Raw genomic sequence first — 18,607 nt, 5'->3', positions numbered from 1 at the left:
GGCGACCCAGCCCACCCCGATGCAGGCAGGGGTCCAGGCCAGGAATGGGGGGCCCCTCTCCTCCTCTCGGGGTCTGTAATTAGGGTGATAGGTGGTGTGGAGAAAAGCTCTGAGGACCTTGGGGCTCATTCCTGCTGCTTGACTTGGATTTCTCTGGGAAATACCAGGGCCTTGGGTGGGGGGCTTGGGGGGCAGGGGGAGGGCTGTGGTGGGACAGTCAGCAACACGAACGCTGCTGTGGTCCCCGTGCGGGAGAAGGGCGGGGAGGAGGTGACTCTGGAGGGTGGCCTGTCCTTAGTCATGTCCTCTGAGAAGCGGCAGTGACACAGGGCCAGACCTTTACCTGTCCCCTCCTCCCCACCTGCCTGTCCAGGAGCCCAGCCCTGAGCCCCCAGGGCCAGAGTGCCGTCTGAGTCTGAGCCTCCTGTCCCCTATGAGTCCCCCGAACTTGGCCTCCTGGGCACCAGAGGGACTGAGGGCTGGGGTGAGGGCTGGGGTGGGGACTGGGGTGGAGCTGGGGTGGGGGCTGGGGTGAGGGCTGGGGTGAGGGTTGGGGTGAGGGTTGGGGTGAGGGCTGGGGTGAAGGCTGGGGTGGGGACTGGGATGAGGGCTGGGGTGGGGACTGGGGTGGAGCTGGGGTGGGGGCTGGGGTGAAGGCTGGGGTGGGGGCTGGGGTGGGGGCTGGGATGAGGGCTGGGGTGAAGGCTGGGGTGGGGGCTGGGATGAGGGCTGGGGTGAGGGCTGGGGTGGGGGCTGGGATGAGGGCTGGGGTGAAGGCTGGGGTGGGGGCTGGGGTGGGGGCTGGGATGAGGGCTGGGGTGAAGGCTGGGGTGGGGGCTGGGGTGAAGGCTGGGGTGGGGGCTGGGGTGAAGGCTGGGGTGGGGGCTGGGATGAGGGCTGGGGTGAGGGCTGGGGTGAAGGCTGGGGTGGGGGCTGGGATGAGGGCTGGGGTGAGGGCTGGGGTGGGGGCTGGGATGAGGGCTGGGGTGAAGGCTGGGGTGGGGGCTGGGGTGAAGGCTGGGGTGGGGGCTGGGATGAGGGCTGGGGTGAGGGCTGGGGTGAAGGCTGGGGTGGGGGCTGGGGTGAAGGCTGGGGTGGGGGCTGGGATGAGGGCTGGGGTGAGGGCTGGGGTGAAGGCTGGGGTGGGGGCTGGGATGAGGGCTGGGGTGAGGGCTGGGGTGGGGGCTGGGATGAGGGCTGGGGTGAAGGCTGGGGTGGGGGCTGGGGTGAAGGCTGGGGTGAAGGCTGGGGTGAAGGCTGGGGTGAGGGCTGGGGTGAGGGCTGGGGTGGGGGCTGGGATGAGGGCTGGGGTGAAGGCTGGGGTGGGGGCTGGGGTGAAGGCTGGGGTGGGGGCTGGGATGAGGGCTGGGGTGAGGGCTGGGGTGAAGGCTGGGGTGGGGACTGGGATGAGGGCTGGGGTGAGGGCTGGGGTGGGGCTGGGGTGGGGCTGGGGTGGGGTCATGCCTTGGCAGGGCAGCCCCTTCCTCTCCTCAGTGCCCTGGCCCACACCCCCAGCAGTGCCTCCCGGCCCCTCCTCTGTGCAGGCTCGCAGACCTGCTCTCCAGAACTAACCCCCAATTATAATTGATTCCAGTTTTGAAAATAAAAACCATATTTCTTCTTGTTCCCCCAATTCTTTCATTTGAACAAAAGAGAGGGGGAGGGGGAGAGGGACTCTGCTGGCCGAGGGTGGTGAGCAGAGGCGGGAGCCCAGGAAGAGCCGGCCGGCGCCCCCCCTCCCCGCCTGCCCGCTGGGGCTCCGGGCTCAGGGCTTCGTTCCACCTCCCAGCGGAAGGCTTCCTGCAGGAGCACAAAGGGGCCTGTGTGGGCGGCTTGAGGGCGGAGGTGCCCTGGGTGAGCCCACTGCCCAGCCCTGCACCCCACCCAGCCCGGTGCCAGCCAGGCGCAGGCAGCTCTGGTCCAGGGTGGGCTTCGGGTCTTCCAGATGCGCCTGTGGGGCCCAGGGTGACGGCTGCACCCCTGTTGCCCGTTAGGTGGGGTGACATAGCGGTTTTGTGCAGGTTCCAGGCGTCTGGCGGGGGAGGGGGGCCTGCTTTCCCCAAGGACCTGGGCTGGGTATGGACTGTCAGGAGGGATGGTGGCTGGCGACCTGCCTTTGTTCTGGGGTAACCGCGGGCACAGCCTGCCTGAGCCTCCGCCCGTGCAGCTCCCATGTGGCCTCTCCCTCGGGTGGCCGGGGCCTGGACACCCAGGACTGCTGGCCTCTCTGCCCTGGGGGTCGGCGGAGGAGGGAGGTGGACCCCGGGGACCCTGTCCTGTGGTGGCTCTAGGGTCTTGTTGGAGCATATGTTTCATCAGACCGATGAGGAAAGGTTTCCACAGGCCGAAAACGTGGCTTCATCCTACGGGTGCGCTAGGTCACCTGCGTGCTGCGCGAGGGAGCTTGGCAGGTGCCCCCCCGACCCCCCCAATCTGCTGGGGCGAGTGCTCTTCCTGGCCGAGGGCGGAGGCTTTAAGGAAAAAACAGGCACAGAAAGCTTATGCTTGGGAGCACATAGGCTCTCTCCTGTGCGATGAATCCTGGCACAGCTGCCCCTGGCCATCTCTCGTGACTTGGCCTGGCCTGACCTCGTGGGGCAAGGGCAGACAGAACTGAGGCCTGGGTTGCCTCTGGGTACCTTCTTGGTCTGGGAAGCTTTGGTTCTGGCTCCCCTCTGGGCCTCAGTTTCCTCACCCATGACATGGGCAGGTTGGGTGGGTCTCTGAGGCAGTTCCGGGACTCTGGCTCCCGGGACCAGTGAGTGATCAGGGCCAACAGTCTGGAGGGCTTCCTGGAGGAGGTGTGCTTGTGGGCTGGGGCAGGTTTGGGGAGAGGCTGGTGGGTTGGAGGAGGTGTGCTTGTGGGCTGGGGCAGGTTTGGGGAGAGGCTGGTGGGTTGGAGGAGGTGTGCTTGTGGGCTGGGGCAGGTTTGGGGAGAGGCTGGTGGGTTGGAGGAGGTGTGCTTGTGGGCTGGGGCAGGTTTGGGGAGAGGCTGGTGGGTTGGAGTGGCGTTCCAGATGGGAGACAGGGGATCGAGGAGCCGAGAGGAGTGGGGGAGCCAGGTTGGCCCTGGGGGCGAGGCGGGGAGGCAGAAGGTTCAGCTGGAATCCCAGGACCTTTAGCCTCCTCTCAGAGGGTCGAAAAGACCTGGACGCAGGAGGGCTGCTCTGGGGCTGGCCTGGCAGGTGCCCTTGGGGACCGGGTGTGGCCTGCCCCCCAGGCCCGCCCCACACTGGCAAGGAGAGGCGTGGGTGATCCTACCCGGAGCCTAAACACCGAGGCCACTTGCGCCCTGGTGGGTCCTGCCTTTTGAAGGAGCCTCGGTTCCCCACCTGAGCAGGAAGCCGGTGGGTGGGGGTCCCTGGGAGTGGGAGCAGTGAAGGCAGGAGGTGGCCAGGCCTGGCCGGAGCCCCCGGCCTCGGCTCAAGGGTGACTGTTTCTAAAGGGGAATATTGATTAGCGGAGAGGAAGCAGTGGCCCAGGCCCTCCTCGCTGCCCGCGCCCCTGAGGGTGGGAGCCTGACCCGGGCTGGAGGAGGGCTGCTCTTGGCCACTCTCCAGGGCAGGCCTGGTGACTGCTGCTTGCCTGGGGCCTGGTTCTCCCCTCCCCGGGGGGAGCCTCGCCAGGCCCTTGATCCACTCTGCTCTGTTCCCCGCCCAAGTGGACTGAGTGGCCATGGGCTCCTGCACACACCCCATTAGCTGCACTAGATCCCTCCTTTGAGGATGGCCCCCAAATCTCCAGAGAACCAGCCTCTGGGTGGATCTGGCCTGGTGGGTTGAATGGAGGGAGTGGGTGGCTTTGACTATAATGACAGATGCCCTACTATCAGGACAGGACCCCACTGACCCTCTGACCTTGGTTCCCACTGGCCATGACAGGTCTGGGACACCGAGGCTGCTCCGGGCCAGGTTCCTGCGGGGCGGAGGGCAGGGTGGGAGGGGCGTTGGTAGGGATGAGTGTGGGTTGCAGACCCGTCTGCTCCCCGAACTGCCCAGGGATGGCCCCAGCGGAGGCCCAGCTGCCTTTCTAGCGGCTGGCTCAGGGAGGGGCATTCATATTCCTTCAGTGAGTCCTTTAATTACCAGGTCTGTCCCCCCTCCCACCATAAAGGCTCCTCTGTCCTCTAAGATGACTTGTCCCCAGGCCTGGGCCTGGTCTGAGCACAGTGGGGCCATGGCCTCTCTCCAGGCTTAAGAGTCTTGGTCTTTTAATGACATAATTACAGCCGGAGACACTGAGGGGCAGACCCTCCTGGCGTGGAGGTCTGTGGGCTCACCCTACCTGCCCCCGTGCCACCCCGCTGGGCTTTTGGTGAGTGGGTATCTCTGGTGCCCCCTGCCCACTCCTGCTTGCTGTCCAGGCAGGACTGAGGCTGGGGTTCAGAGGACAAGGCCCTCTGCCTTCCCCGGCTGCCCTGGGCTAGAGGCCCCACCCTCCTGGGTGGTTTCCTGAGATGATCTGGTGACCCTGCCCCTTGGCCACACTGTCCTGTCCTGTCCCCCCCTTCCCAAGAAACCATCCCAGACTCTGGGTGAAGGCCCTTCTCTGCACTGCACCAGCTCTCCTGGGTGGTCCAGGAGCTTGTTCCGTTTTACATATGGGGATCCTGAGCTGCTGAGTCACAGGGGTCAGCGATGGCTCAGTGTAGGCAGGCAGCCCCCTGGCCCCCCCCAGGGCAGAGCTGGGTGCTCTGTGATGCCTCCGCTGGGGTGGGGGAGCCTGGATGGTGTCTGGGGGATCCATGCTGCTCAGGTTCCCTGTGTGGGTCCTCAGACTGTCGCCACCACGGGGGTGGATGGATGGACAGGCACTCACGCATGTCCTCCGGGCCTGAGGGGCTGTGCCCGGGCCCCTGGCAGACCTTTTCCTGGCAGCCCGCTGGGCTGAGTGGAGCCAGGCAGCTGCCCACTTGCCAAGAGGCTGCGGTGCCCAAATCCACAGCCCGCGCCGACCACGGTCGATGGCTTGGAGGCTTCTATTCTGGGCAGAGGAAAGGCTGGGCCAAGCCGAGTGGGACAGGCTGCCTGGCCTGTGGCCGGACCTCACACTGCACCGGGCGCCCTCCTCGCCCCCCCGCCCCCCTCGCCCCCCTCACTCCTTGTCCTCTATCTGTACCCTCGCCTGCCCAGGCTTTCGCTGCCCGGGGAGGGGGCAGAGGGCAAAGCCCCCTCCCGGAGGCCTCCCTGTGTCAGACCCTGTGTCAGTACTCCAGGAATCCGTGCCCCCTCCCTGTGGGACCCTCTGTGCCTGGTGCACCCCTTGCCCCCGCCGGGGCAGCAGGAGTGTTCATGATTTAGTGTAGCAGCCAGGGCGGAGCTGTGGGGAGGCTGCCCTCTGAATTCCTGGGGAATTCCTGCCTGGGGCGACCCTGTGCCCAGGAGCCAGTTCTGGGGGGGTCTGCCTCCACAGCCGGTTCTGGGGGGGGTCTGCCTCCACAGCAGTCGGCCCCTCCTGTCCCCGCCCTGTCTGCTGTGCCCACCTGCCCGAGCCTGGCCACCCAGAGCCTTCGCTGCTCTGGAGCAGATTCCAGGAAATGTGCTGATTGCCTGTTTTTAGGGTTCCTGGGGCTGAGCCTGTCTCCCCTCCCAGCAGGGTAATTAAGGAGGGTCTGTGGGGAGGGAGCTGCTGGCCCTGGCCCTGGCCCTCGGGGCGGGCATTCCAGAGCAGGGGCCCTCCCGGGCCAGGCGGGTCTGGGCAGCCTCAGGAGCCCGGCCAGCTGATAACAGGGCAGCCCCGCCCTCCCGGGAGGAGGGTCAGCGAGGGTGTGACTGGGGCGGAGGGCGGGAGGGGGCTGGGGATCCGGGCTGGCTCTGGGCTGGGTCCAGGGCAGACCACCTCCTAGGGCGGGTGGGCTGAGCCAGAGGTGACTGAGCTGCTCACCCCTGTGGGGGCATCTCTGGGTGCTCCTGGGTGACTAGGGCCACGGGAGGCTGGGAGGTTGTCCTGGAGGGAGGTGGCACAGACGAAGCACATTGATGCCAATGCTCCAGACCCATCTGAGGGCCTTTCTCTCCAGCCCCTGCTGGGGGAGGTCATCACAAGTGGCTGGTGCTTCAGGAGCTTACACAGCTGGTCCCTGCTGGGAGCTGTGCGCCTGGTCCCTGCCCCGTGAGAGCTATGGGGCTGGGGGGCCTTGGGGCACGTAGTGCTCTGCTGGGCACTCCCACTCCCCTGTGAGTCCTCCAACACCTTCGTGAAGGGGACACAGGTTTTTGAGGGTCCCTGTTCAGGGCTGAGTGGCCATCCTATCCCCTGCAAGGTCAGGTCAGGGCGCTGGTGTCCCCTGGTGGTGGTGAGAAGCCAGAGCAGGTGCAGGGGACTGCCTGGGATTTAATGCCAACTGTGACCTCCAGGGACAGAGTGCCAGGCTCCCTGCATCTCCTCACCCACCCCTGACACCAGCCCAGCAGGTGTGATGCCTGGTGTCACAGCCGAGGCCTGAGGGACACAGGTGGGAACAAGGTGAGAACCTGATAGGGTCCCAGGGCAAGAATGGGGAAGCGGTGGCCTGGGTGCGCACTGTGCTCGCTCCCTCGCTCATTCAGCGGCCCATCACGGAGCCCTCACTGTGGGCCATGGAGGGGGGACGTGGAACCTGGGCCTGGCCTGGTCCGAGCTGGGGCAGCCACTCCATGCGGTCGCTCTGTGCACCCCCACATTCACCCAAATCTGTCCATGAAGCTGCATCTCCAAGATGCCTTCATGGACCTGCCCTTGTGGCTTTAAGTGATTGAGAGAGAGACAGAGAGAGAGAGACAGAGAGAGAGAGACAGAGAGAGAGAGAGAGAGGTGTGGATGAGCGTTTGGGCAGGCGGGACAGGCCTGGGGAGGTGCAGGGAAAGTTTGTGTTTGCCAAGGCTTGCTGTGCACTGCGCAGGGGCCCTGGCTGGGCCCTCTTCCCAGCTGGGCAGGGAGCTGAGCTGGTCAGCAGAGCGGAAGGCCTCTGGGAAGTGACCTTTGGGTGGGCTAAGAAGGGGTGTAGGTGAGCGCCAGACCAGAGAAGGGCAGAAGTCCTGGGTGGGCATCGGGATGTTTCTTTGGAGAGAGCTAGTCACCTCCTGGGAGCTCTTGGGGAAAACATGCCGCTCACCCCTGGGCAAGTCCTGGAGGGGACAGCTCCTCTCCTCGCCTGTGACCTTGCCCACTCAGGAGCCAGCCCAGGGGAGCCTGCTGCCCTGGCCTCATGTCCTAGGCAGGGCAAGTCTGGCCAAGGGGCTCCTGGCAGGTCAGAGGCTTAGCTGGCCAGAGGGACCAGTGTGTCCAGTCCTGGGTTTCCTACCAGTGAGGTGTGAGGACCAGCAGGGCACTGAGCAAGGTGTTGGAACTCAGCCGAGAGCTCTCACTCTAGGGCACAGACAGATGCAGACTTGAACATACACACATGCATGTACGTATACACACACACTTGCACACAATGCACACATGCATACAGATGTGTACATTCTTGTGCACATGCACTCATGCACACATATGCTCATGTACTTATGTGCACAATGCATGCACACACACTCATGTGCACACATGCACAATACACTCATGCACATAGTGTACATGCATACACACATACACTTGTGTGCACACATGCACAATGCACTCACACACACACGTGTGCACACAGGCACATAAACACACCAACATATGCATACACTTGTACACACATGCACATACACATGCATGTACACGGTGCTCATGCGCACACATGCGCACACACATACACTTGAGCACACTCATGCACACATATGCACATGTATACATTTGCATGCACACATACACACCTATGCAGGCACACACACATATGCATACATACACATGCACACGCAGAGGAGATGGGCTCAGTGTCTAAGCCCTTCTGTAGCTTCACCCCCGGGGTGGGGCACTCAGAAGTGGGGCGCTAGCTCCCAGCTGCAGCCCGTCTGCTGAGCCAGAGAGCTGAAATGTCCCAGGAACTTGGCCTCGGAGGGGGAGTGGAGACCTGGACATTTGGGGAACCAAGGAATGTTCTTGGCTCCCTTCTGGGCCTTTTACATTTTGTCTTGTTTTCTGGGAAACACATGGAAAAAAGCGCCCCATTTCCACATTTTTGGAGGCTGATTTGTATAAACAGACCGAACCTGATAACTTGCAGAGTAAACAGAAACTCCGTCCGAAGGCAGGAAAGCGTCAGCCTTGGCATGGCGGAGACGCACTTGCCCGGTGTCTCCCTCGCTCCCTCGATTTCCTCCTGCCGCGCCCACTTTCCGAGGAGGCTGTTCCGCGGGTGCACACTTGGCATAGGGCAGCCACAGTGCGTTTTCATGGGATCTGGCTCCCATGGGCTGCTGGCCTTGGACACGCCCCCAGGGTCTCTGGGCCCAGGGCCTTCCTCTCTAAATGGGCAGTGGGTCACCTGGTGGCAGTCAGGCGTCTGTCTGAAGGCCTTGAGTCCTTGGTACTCAGTAGATTTTAGCCCTGAGGGTGGCTGTCACGTGACAAGGGACTGGGGGCCTTGATCCTAGGCTGATGGCAGAGGTGACGGGGCTCTTCTGGGCCTGCCCTGGGCGGTTCCACTTCCTTAAACCCTCTAATGATACCTTCATGCCCACTGCCTGCTGGGGTTCCGCTCAGGAACCTGCAGGGCCCCTCATCTCCAACCTGCCTGAACGTCCCATGATGCCAGGTCCCCCATGGCCCTGGGCTTTGGCAGCGCAGGCGGCACCCCCACCCCAGTCCCCAGAGCCCTGCTCAAGGCCCGACTCTCTGCCTTTCTCCGGCCACAGCCCTGGCAGCCTCTGCCCGTGGATGTGAACACATCTTCTGAAGGCTGTCTCTTGCTGGGGCCTTTTCTTCATGGCCCCCTCCTGCTGGCCAGAGACAAGGGGGATTTGGCAGGTGCTTCCTGAAAACCTGAAACTTCACTTGACCCCCTGCCACCTCCGTGCCTGTCCCTGGGGAGCAGAGGGGCCGTGACCTGCCCCCTGCCCCTGGAGTCCCTGGATGTTGGCCTGCCCCGTGACCTTATCCTGGAGGGGAGAGCCTGGTGACCTTGGAAATTCAGAGTGGGTGAGGCCTGTCTGACCATTTCTAGGCGACTCACTCTTGGTTTCCATGGTTGCCCTGGAAACCAGAGATGGGGAGGGGGTGCTGGGGCACAGCCTCTCCTGGCCTGGGAAGGAACCTGGGAAAAGCATGGGAACGCTTGGCCCCCTTAAATGCATGCTGTTGAGTGAAAGAAGCCCGTTCGTAAAGGCTGCGTGTGGCGTGACTCCTACTACAGAACTTTCTGGAAAAGGCAGAACCCTGGGGGCGGTAGAGAGATGGGTGGTGGCCCAGGGGCTGGGCGGGGGGATGCACAGGCGGGGCACAGAGGGTTGTGAGGGCAGTGACATTATTCGATATGATGCCACAGCGGTGGAGATGGTCACTGTCCATGTTTGGGTCTCCCAGGAGGTCCACCGCCCAGGGACGCTGGGCTGCGGTGGAAACCACGTGTCAGTGCTGCCTGTCGGGGTGACCACGCAGCCCATGTGGCGCGTGTGGGGAGGGGGTTACGTGGGACTCCGCACTTTCTGTTCAGTTTTCCATAAACCCGAAACTGCTCTAAGAAATAAAATGTATGGATTCCAAACAAGACAAAATAAGACTTAGCCTTGTGGCCTTCGGGCTGGCGCGGCCTGACCTCGTCCTGAGGGCGCCTCCCTGACCCGCGTCAGGCGCGGCCTCCCTGCTCTCTTGCGTTTTCTTGGCGCGTGGCTCACGGTGCTTTCAGCCTCGTTTTCTTTGCCTCCCAAGGACGGCTCCGTGGTCTCCGTCTCTCTGCCTCTCACCCTCACGCCCCCAGATCTCCACGTGGTTTCTAACTGTCCATTACAAACGTCTGGAAGTTGATGTTGAATGGTCAGGCCGCGAGGTTCCCGGGGTGGTCCTGGCAAAGCCCCTGAGTGTGTGGCCCGAGGGCTCCCTTCTGTGGCAAAGGCACTAACTGTACCCGACTAGGAGAACCACCGCCTGGGGGTGCGGCCTCTGAAGGTGATTCTCCAGGCCGGGGTCCAGGGGGCTCCGGCAGCTGCCTTCCTTCACCTCCGCGGGGTCCCAGGCAGCCACCCAGCCGGTTCCTGGAGCTGCCACCAGGGGGTGACATTGGACCAGCACAGCCCGGTGCCGTCCAGGTGCAGATGGACAGGAAGGCGTGTCCCTGACAGCTCTGAGGGGCCCAACGAGAAGGGCTCCCTTTAGAAGCTGGACGGCAAACCCTGAGCGTCTGGAGCCAGTGCCCACGGGCACACTGCAAAGGGCCCACGGGCTCCTGCAGACGGCCAGCCGTGGGGGCGCTCAGCACGGCTGGGCCCTCAGAGCAGTGGGGGGCAGGGCCGGTGCAGTCTGCACCCCTGCCGGGGCCGCACCCCTGGGGAGACAGAGGGTGTCCTCCGAGCCTGTCTGAGCAGACTCAGCCCCTCGATGCTTCTTCCAGGAGGCCTCCCTGATGCACCTTCTGTGCGTCTTTCCTTGACCGCCCACCTCCGCTTGGGCTTCTCAGGCTCCCTCTCCCCCACCCCATGGGGCTTCCCCTCCTTGTCTGACGCCTGGGGCCCTCGCGGGTGCTTGTTGGGGGCGTGAGAGATGGGGGGGCCTTCATCCAGCTCCCTCCTCCGGCGCTGGGGTGGGGCGGGGTCCGGCGGGGATTGCACTGGAATGTGCCGGCTGCCGGGGCGGAGGGACTGCTGAGCTGCAGAGGAGATAACCACCCGAGGGGAGCCTGGGCCTGGCAGCCCAGCTCGCTCAGAGTGGCTCCCCTCCATGCGGGGCCCCTCCTGGGCCTGGAGGCCAGGGACGCGGGGCAGCCAGGAGGAGTGAGAACTGTTCTCGAAAGAAGTGTGTTTTTCTTTCCAGTTTTTTTTTTTTTTAAATAAATCTTTCAGCCAATGGATTACAACATTGAAGTTTTCATTGATCTTTTTTTTTAAAAAATATGTTTTTATTTTTTAACATGTCTTTATTGATTTCAGAGAGAGGGAGAGGGAGAGATAGAAACGTCAGTGATGAGAGAGAGCCATTGATCGGCTGCCCCCGGGGATCGAGCCTGTGACCTGGGCAAGTGCCCTGACGGGGAATAGAACTGTGACCTCCTGGTTCATGACACTCAACCACTGGGCCACACCGACCGGCTTTTCTTTCCAGTGTTTAAGGTACTGCATACCTAGTAACTGCATTCATTTTCCTCTGCTGCCAGGAGAAATCGCCACCAGCTTAGCGCCTTCAAGCAGCGTACATTTATCCCTTCGTGGTTCTGGAGGTCCCGCATCCAACACGGGTCTCCCGGGGCTAAAGTGCAGCTTCAGGCGGGACCGGTTCCTTCTGGAGGCCCCCAGGGAGCATCCGGTTCCTTCCGGGGCCCAGAGGCGCCCGCCTCCCTTGGCTCGTGGCCCCATCCTCATGTTCAAAGCCTGCCTCGTGGCATCTCTGACCCCGCTCTGCGGGTCGTCGCTTCTATTTCTTGGGCTTCGCCTCTCCCGCTTCCGGTGCCCTCCTGTGATTACACCTGGCCCACCCGCTCCGCCCAGGACGCTCTCCCTCCGGCGAGCTCAGCCGGTCTGCAAACACTTGGCCCTGGAGTGACAGTCACAGGGTCCGGGGGTTAGGCTGGGGGCATCTCCGGGGCCACTGTTCTGCCTGCCACAGTAACTAAATATGGGGAAGCAGGAAAAAGGCCTGCAGCCTTGCCCCCAAGCCCAGCAGGACGGCAGGCCGCCCCTGACCCGCCCCGCTGCACAGGGAGCTGTGGGGGCCCAGGGCGCGAGCCCCGACCGAGGCAGCGGGCGCCTCCTTTGTGGGGCCCTCTCCCACCCCTGCTCGCTCGGGCCCCTGCAGGAGGTAACCGCACATTTAATCCCATCCGGCAAACAGCCTCGGACCTGCCAGTTGCCATGGCAACCTCCTAAAAGGCCCTTGACGTTTTCTACCCTAAGGAGCTCCCGGTGGTCTCTTTGGGCCACGGTCGAGGAGTCCAGTCTGGGAGCCGGTCAGCTGGCTTCACACGCGGCTCCCAGGTGGCGTGGTCCCGCGGCCCCACTGCCTGTCCTGGGTACTGCGGGTGTGGAGGGCCACGCACGGCCCTGCGGGATGTCCCATTGGCACAGGGGAGATCATGTAGCGCCCGGGGCGGGGCAGGCTGAGCCCACTGGGAAGAGGGGCTCCGCGGGCCCCAGAGCCTGCTCAGCAGGATTGGGGAACCTGGGATCCCGTCATCTGTAGGCGAGTAAAGCGGAGACGAGGCCGTTTCAGTGGGTCCCACGGGGCCCGGGCCGCCCCCAGCCGCGCCCCCCCCCCGGGCGATGGTGGGACAGCTTTTTAGCGGGGGGGCTGTTTCAGGCGCTTTCCCTTTGAAGGCTGCTCAGAGGCAGATCCTCCTTGAGCCCTGTGTCCCCAGCCAGGGGCAGGGCCGGGTCCCTGGCTGCCAGCCTGGTCCCTGCCCCACCTGGCAGGCGCTCCCCCGGTAGCTGGGAAGCTCCGCGTTGGCCTGAGAGCCGGGAGGCTTCTGGGACAAGCCGAGGCGGGTGCCCGGCCTGGCAGCATCGTGAAGGAGAGCGGGGTGAATGCAGGGAGGACTCTGTGCCCTGGCGTCCCAGCGGTTCCCTGAGAGGAGCAGGGCCTCGGTTCTGGTGTCGAGGGCCTGAGGCCCAGCTGCGAGTTTTCATTTCTGCCCCGAGTGGGATTAGGTGCCGATGGGCGCAGTGCTCGCCTCTGAGCCCCGCGGGCCCGGCGGTCCTCGTGGCTGCGTTCCTCTCGGTCTCAGAGATGGGGAAACCGAGGCCCAACAGCCCAGGGGCTGAGCAGCTGGGCCCGTGCCAGCTTTCGGGTGCTGCCTCGCCTGGTGGGGCAGAGTGGAGGTGCCGGGGGGCCTCCGAACCCCGGCTCTGGCGGGACCTGCCCCAGCAGCAGCAGGAGTTCGTGCTGGGACCTCCCTCCTGCCCCGCCGGCCAGGCCTGGGCGTAGGGCTGGCTCCACGTGGCCGTGACCCAGGAACACTGGCCCCTGGAGGAGGCAGGGGAAGTGCTCCTGGAGCTCAGGACCAGCGGCCCTGCCCGCACCTGGGCTTAGCCTGGGGCCACGGATTTTGAATTCTGGCCTCCAGAACTGTGAGAGGGTACAATTCTGTTGTTTAAGCCCCAGGCCTGAGGTGCTTTGTCACAGCAGCCCTGGGACACTGTACTGTCACCTCTCGCTGTGGCCAGGTCACCCTGGGGCCCCCGCCTGACTCCAGGTGAATTTCTGACTCTCCTGGGTCAAAGCCAAGGTTGTCTGCACCTCTGCCCCGACCTGGCCAGGAGCCCGGGGACCTCCCCCGTGCTGGGACCGCCCCTGCCAGGCCTTCCCAATGCCCCCACCTTTGCAGCCTGGTCACCTTGGAGCCACCTTCCCTCCCATGGCTGACTCTCAGTGCCCCCAGCCCAGCATCTCTTGTGTTTCTCTGTCTGACCCCTAGGGCGTCTGTCCCCCAAGGCTGGCTCGGAGCCCCCACAAGGGCCTGGTGTTACCTGTCAGGACTGGAACCCCTGCCCATGACGTGCAGCAGGGTGTGTGGGAAGGGGGTGACTCAGGTGGGGCCTGGCAGGCTCAGAAGCAGGCCCCGACCTGCTCTGGCTGGGATGCCGAGCGGGCACGTCGGCCTGCGGAGCTCGCTCACACGGGCCCCCGTGTCCCGCTGCCCCCGAGGGGAGGAGGGGAGGCAGGCTTCTGGGGTGGAACATTCTTGGGGAGATATACAGGCATCCCCCCACTTCCTGCCCAGGGAAGGGGTTCCCCACACCGGTGCCCTTTGATGTGTGGCTCATGGGATGCTTCCAGCACTGCTCTTCCCAGATCTTGGCCCTCCTGCCCTTCAGCTGGGCACAGCGGGATGTGGGGCTGTCCCCTTCTTTGGGGAGACCCCTTTCAGGCCCCTGAAAACTCAGGGCCTTTTGTGAAGCCCTTACATGAGGTCTGCCCCTCCACACCTGCAGCTCCCACATGTCCGTCTACAGAGGCCCGTGTGGGACTCCAGCCAGCTGGCCCACAGCCCTCTGCTGGGACTTGGTGCAGCCCTGCCTGTCTAGGTGACACCTGGCTGCAGGAGGAGAATTCCTGGCTTCCTCACAGGCAGGGCCTTATAAATCCGGGCTCCTGACAGGTGGCCCGCAGCCTGGGAGGGTGGCAGGGATGGGGTGACTGTCTCCACAGGCCTGGTGAGCCAAGGCCCAGCCATCCCCCTGCCCACCAGGCTTGGCGACCTCCCTGGGTGGTTGCAGCCTCCATTCCGCAGGTGGGCCTTCCCCACCCTCATGGGCTCTTCCTCACTGACAGGTGGGGGACCCCTGGCCATGCCCTGTGCCCCCCCATGCTCTACCTACAGACTCCCAGGCGGTGACGTGATGTGGTTGGGGACACAGGAGAGATGGCCTGAGTTGTGGGCTCTCAGAGGGCTGGTCACCTGCCTCCACTGCTTCTCTCCTGATGTTTGTTCAGACCAGTGGGCCGAGTACCCACCCCAAACTGGCACAGCCCAGCTGCGGGGGGACATAGGTGTTGGTGGCTCGCCCAGTGCAGATCCAGCAGGGCTCAGCCTAGCAGGGCGTGGAGGGGCTGTTGGGGGTGCCGTGGCCGTCTCCACCCTGGTGTTGGGGGTCAGGGCGAGGTGCTGTGTTATATGGTTGGCAGCCTCCATGCCCGGGCAGCTGTGGGAGCTCACGGGGTCTGAAGGCTCGCCCACCAGGCAGCCTGCCCTCCTGGCTGCCCAGCAGAGGGGCCCGAACAGGAGGCAGCTTCTGGGTGCAGCTCGCACCCAGCCACACCCAGTCACGCCTTGTTAGGGGCCTGGCCTCTGCGCCATCTCCCCAGCTGGGCCTCGAAGGGAACCCCTGGGCCCTGATCCTGGACTCTGACCCCTGTGCTGGGCCGACCTCCGTCTGGCCCTATGTAACTAGCTAGGAATTCCCGGAAAATTCCCGAAGTTCGCCTTGGCAGGCCCGGATGAAGTTTGCATTCCAGCGGTCCCGAGGGGATTCCGGCCACGGCCGTTCCCGTGGGACCGTGGCCCCCTGCACCCTGAGCCTGCCTTGGGGTCTTCTAGAGACCCTCCCAAAGAGCCACAGAGATGAGTGCCGGAGCCCTTGGGGGCCTTGGAGGCTGAGAGGGCGGGAGACAGCCCCTCCCGGACCTGGGGTGGGCGGCCGGGCCCGGGCTGGAGGCGGGGGCGCTTGGTCGCCCCACAGGCGCAGGCGGCCACCTAGGAAGCAAGCAGCAGCCTGCCTGCCTGTGGGCAGCCTCAGTCTCAGGCCCCGGCATAGGGGCAGCTGTGGGGGGCGCGACGCACCCAGCCCCGGGAAGCCCTTCAACCCCGTCTGGCCAGATGCCCAGCCCCAGGGGCCACACCTACGTTCCTGCGCCCATAGGGCAGGACGCAGGAAGGGGAGCTGTTTGGGGTCTCCGTCCTGCTTGACCCTCCATGCCAGCCCACGGTGGGGCAGCTGCGAGGGTGACGGTGGGCCTTGTCCTGCCTCAGCACTGGGCGAAGCCTGGCGTCCCTGCAGACCGACAGCTGGACTCACACAGGGCCACTCCTGTGCTAACAAGGGGCACTCGAATGCCGTGGGGTGGCCGCTTGTCCTGGGTGCGTGAGGGGCCTGGGGACAGCATGGCTCTGCTGCCGCCAGGTTTGCGCATGATTGTCCCCCTCGTGGGGCCTGTCTGGAGGGACGGGGCTTGCCTGTCTCTGCCAGGCGATGTCCTCTTGTGGCGGGGGGGCGGGGGTGTCCGAGGCCTCGAGTGGCCGTGGCTGCGAGGTCCCCTTAGGGTGGCTCACGGCTTCTCCTCCTTGCAGATGTGGATGAGTGCGCCACGGGCAACGGGGGCTGCGAGGGCCAGTGCTGCAACAGCGTGGGGGGCTTCCACTGCCGCTGCCCCCCCGGCCGCCAGCTGCAGGGAGACGGCAGGACCTGCAGAGGTAGGTCTTGGGCCCGGCCACCACCCTGCCTACCACAGCCACTGCCCACAGCCTCTGCCCACAGCCTCTGCCCATAGCCTCTGCCCACAGCCTCTGCCCACAGCCTCTGCCCATAGCCTCTGCCCACAGCCTCTGCCCACACCCACTGCCCACAGCCACTGCCCACAGCCTCTGCCCACAGCCTCTGCCCACACCCACTGCCCACACCCACTGCCCACAGCCACTGCCCACAGCCTCTGCCCACAGCCTCTGCCCACAGCCACTGCCCACAGCCTCTGCCCACAGCCTCTGCCCACAGCCACTGCCCACAGCCACCACCTTGCCTGGTTGGTCCTGCAGGCCACCTCTTCGCCCCCACCCTGGGTTCCTCTGAGGGGGACCACTCAGGGTCCTGGGTCATGCTCAGTCCTCGGGGTCCTCGCTGCCTGACCCACGCCCCACACTCGTAGGGGTCTACGTGTCTCTCCTGAAATGAGGTTGGGAAACTCAGAAACCTGATGTGGGTGGGAGCACCCTGGGGGCTGTGCAGGGGTGGGTGGCTGCTCTGTCCCTGGGGAGATGCAGGTGGAGAAGGTGGGTGGGCGGCCAGCTGGCCAAGCGCAGGCCCTGTGAGGGAGGGAGGGTGGCTGTGTGCCGGGCGTGCATGAGGGCACCGGTGGGCACCGTGCCCCGGTGAGGGCTCACTGAGGCCCTGGCAGGGGTCTGGAAGCGTTCACCAGCTCCAGGCACACCCTGTACCCAGCTCTGCACCCAGCCCTGCCATCTCTGGTGGGCTGTCAGCAAATCAAGAACAGACAGAAAGAGAGGGAGGGGGAGAGAGGTTAAGGCTGAGGTGGGAAGAGGGTGGGGTGGCGAGGTGGGGAGGTGGGGTCTCCCACGCACCCCCCTTCACCTGCTCCAGCCCCTGCCTGGCCTGACCACCGGAGGGCTGGGTTCCGTCCTGCGGGCATCTGCTTTCCCTCAGACAGGCTCTGTCATCCCCTCTCCCAGCGCTTCCTTTCCCGAAAAAGCACTGTCTCCAGCTGCCGGCACCAGCTGTGAGCCGTCTGTCTGAGGTCGGGCAGGGGAGAGCCTGCAGGAACTGGTCTGGGGTCCCGGAGGGCAGCCTGCTCTACAGGGCCTGGGGTCTGAGGGGCAGCCTGCTGGATTGGGGCTGGGGCTGGGGGCTGCCCACTGGCTGGGGTCCGGGGCTGGGGGGCTGCCTGCTGGACGGGGTTTGGGTTCTGGGAGACAGCCTGCTGGACCGTCCAGGGACCTGGGGGCTCCCTGTCCAAGCTGCTCCGCAAACACTGTTCGCAGGCTCGAGGTCTCAGTGGCAACAGGAGGTGTGGGGGGTGGGGACAGCAGAGAGGCCCCCGTGACCCCTTGTTTATGCCCAGGACCTGGGGACCCTGTGCCGCTGGGGGGGGGGGGTGCAGGAGCCAGGGCTCCGTGAGAAGGGAGATGCCTCCACATCACCCACTGAGTTAGGCTTTCGCTTGATCTCCCTTCTGTGAACCAAGCCCATTGGGATGGCAGAGCCCGCTGAGGCCCGTACCCAACCCCAGGGCACTAGCACAGGGGAGGTGGGCGGAGGGGAGGAGTGCCTCCCTCTAGATCCCTGGTAAGGAGGGGCTTCCAGCGGCCAGCCCTCCCTCCCGGTCTCCTGCCAGTGCCTCTGAAGTAAGGTGACCTCTCTGGAGTAAGGAATGACCCAAGGGGCCTAGGATGTGCCAGGCCCGGGGCAGGCTCCCCGTGAGTGTGAGGCCCCCTCACCCTGGCCCAGGGTGCCCACAGGTGAGACAGGACAGCCCATGACACAGCTTCTCCCTCCGAGGTTCTCCTGGGCTCCGGCACCCCTGAGGTGCCCTAGGAGGATTCTGGCTGCACCCCGCCTTCCTCAGGCACACTGCCCAAGCTCAGGGGCCTGGCCTCTGCAGGCCTTTACTTCTGCATCTGGATTCCTGCCAGGGGCTCCCCCGCCCAGGGGTCTCCCAGCTTGGGACTGGGCCTCGGGCTTCCCATCCCCTCACCCTTTTGTTCTTCAGCCCCCAGAGCCTGCTCAGAACCTGTGGGGTACGCACCCCACCCGTTGTTGGTGTCTGGGACCCCTGCTCTCCCATGAGGGCTTGTGCCAGGCTCTGGGGGTGTGCTAGGCTGCCTTACAGGGGTCTTCTGATGTGTGCCTGGGTTCCCAGTGCTGGCTGAGCCCAGCGCCAGGCAGAGCCGGCAGCGTGTCTGCAGGTCCCGAACTCGGCCCCTGGCACAGGTGGGCAGCTGGCCTAGACTGTGTCCTTAGCAGGCGTTGGAGCCCCTTAACCCAGGAGGTCCCTGAGACAGGCAGGCCAGGCTGTCGCCACCCAGCAGAGCTGGCTGAAGGTGGGATGGGGTTGAGATGACCCCGGGGGCAGGGGGAACCAGACGGGAGGGAAGGCCTCAGGCCTGCATCCCGCTGCGAGCCTGGCCCGTCCCAGCCCCGGCCCCTGGGAGCTGGCTGACCCCGGCCCTGCATGTTTGGAATGGCTGGGGCTCTAGTCACCGCGTGGCCTGCAGGGCCCTGCTGAGAGCCAAGCGCCTGCAGTGTTTTCTGTCTCCCTGCAAGGCTGGCCTCCCCCGAAACCGAGCAGAGCTCGCAGGGCGGCTGCTGGCCATGTGCGAGCAGAGCCAAAA

The 18,607-nt window shown here is 64.7% G+C and overlaps 1 protein-coding gene across 1 annotated transcript in view; it reads left to right on the top strand.

Annotated features, from left to right (window-relative positions):
* MEGF6 (multiple EGF like domains 6) overlaps window positions 1-18,607 on the top strand; it is a 72,720-nt gene that overhangs the window by 20,015 nt on the left and 34,098 nt on the right. The window contains exon 5 of the mRNA XM_081145611.1: window positions 15,836-15,958. Within this exon, the coding sequence (XP_081001737.1) occupies window positions 15,836-15,958 (123 nt within the window). The remainder of the gene's footprint in view (window positions 1-15,835; window positions 15,959-18,607) is intronic.

The sequence above is a fragment of the Miniopterus schreibersii genome, assembly GCF_964146895.1.
Source record: "Miniopterus schreibersii genome assembly, chromosome: 8".
NCBI lineage: Eukaryota > Metazoa > Chordata > Mammalia > Chiroptera > Miniopteridae > Miniopterus > Miniopterus schreibersii.
Note: the sequence above shows the minus strand (reverse complement) of the source record. Positions and strands in the feature narration are given on the sequence as shown.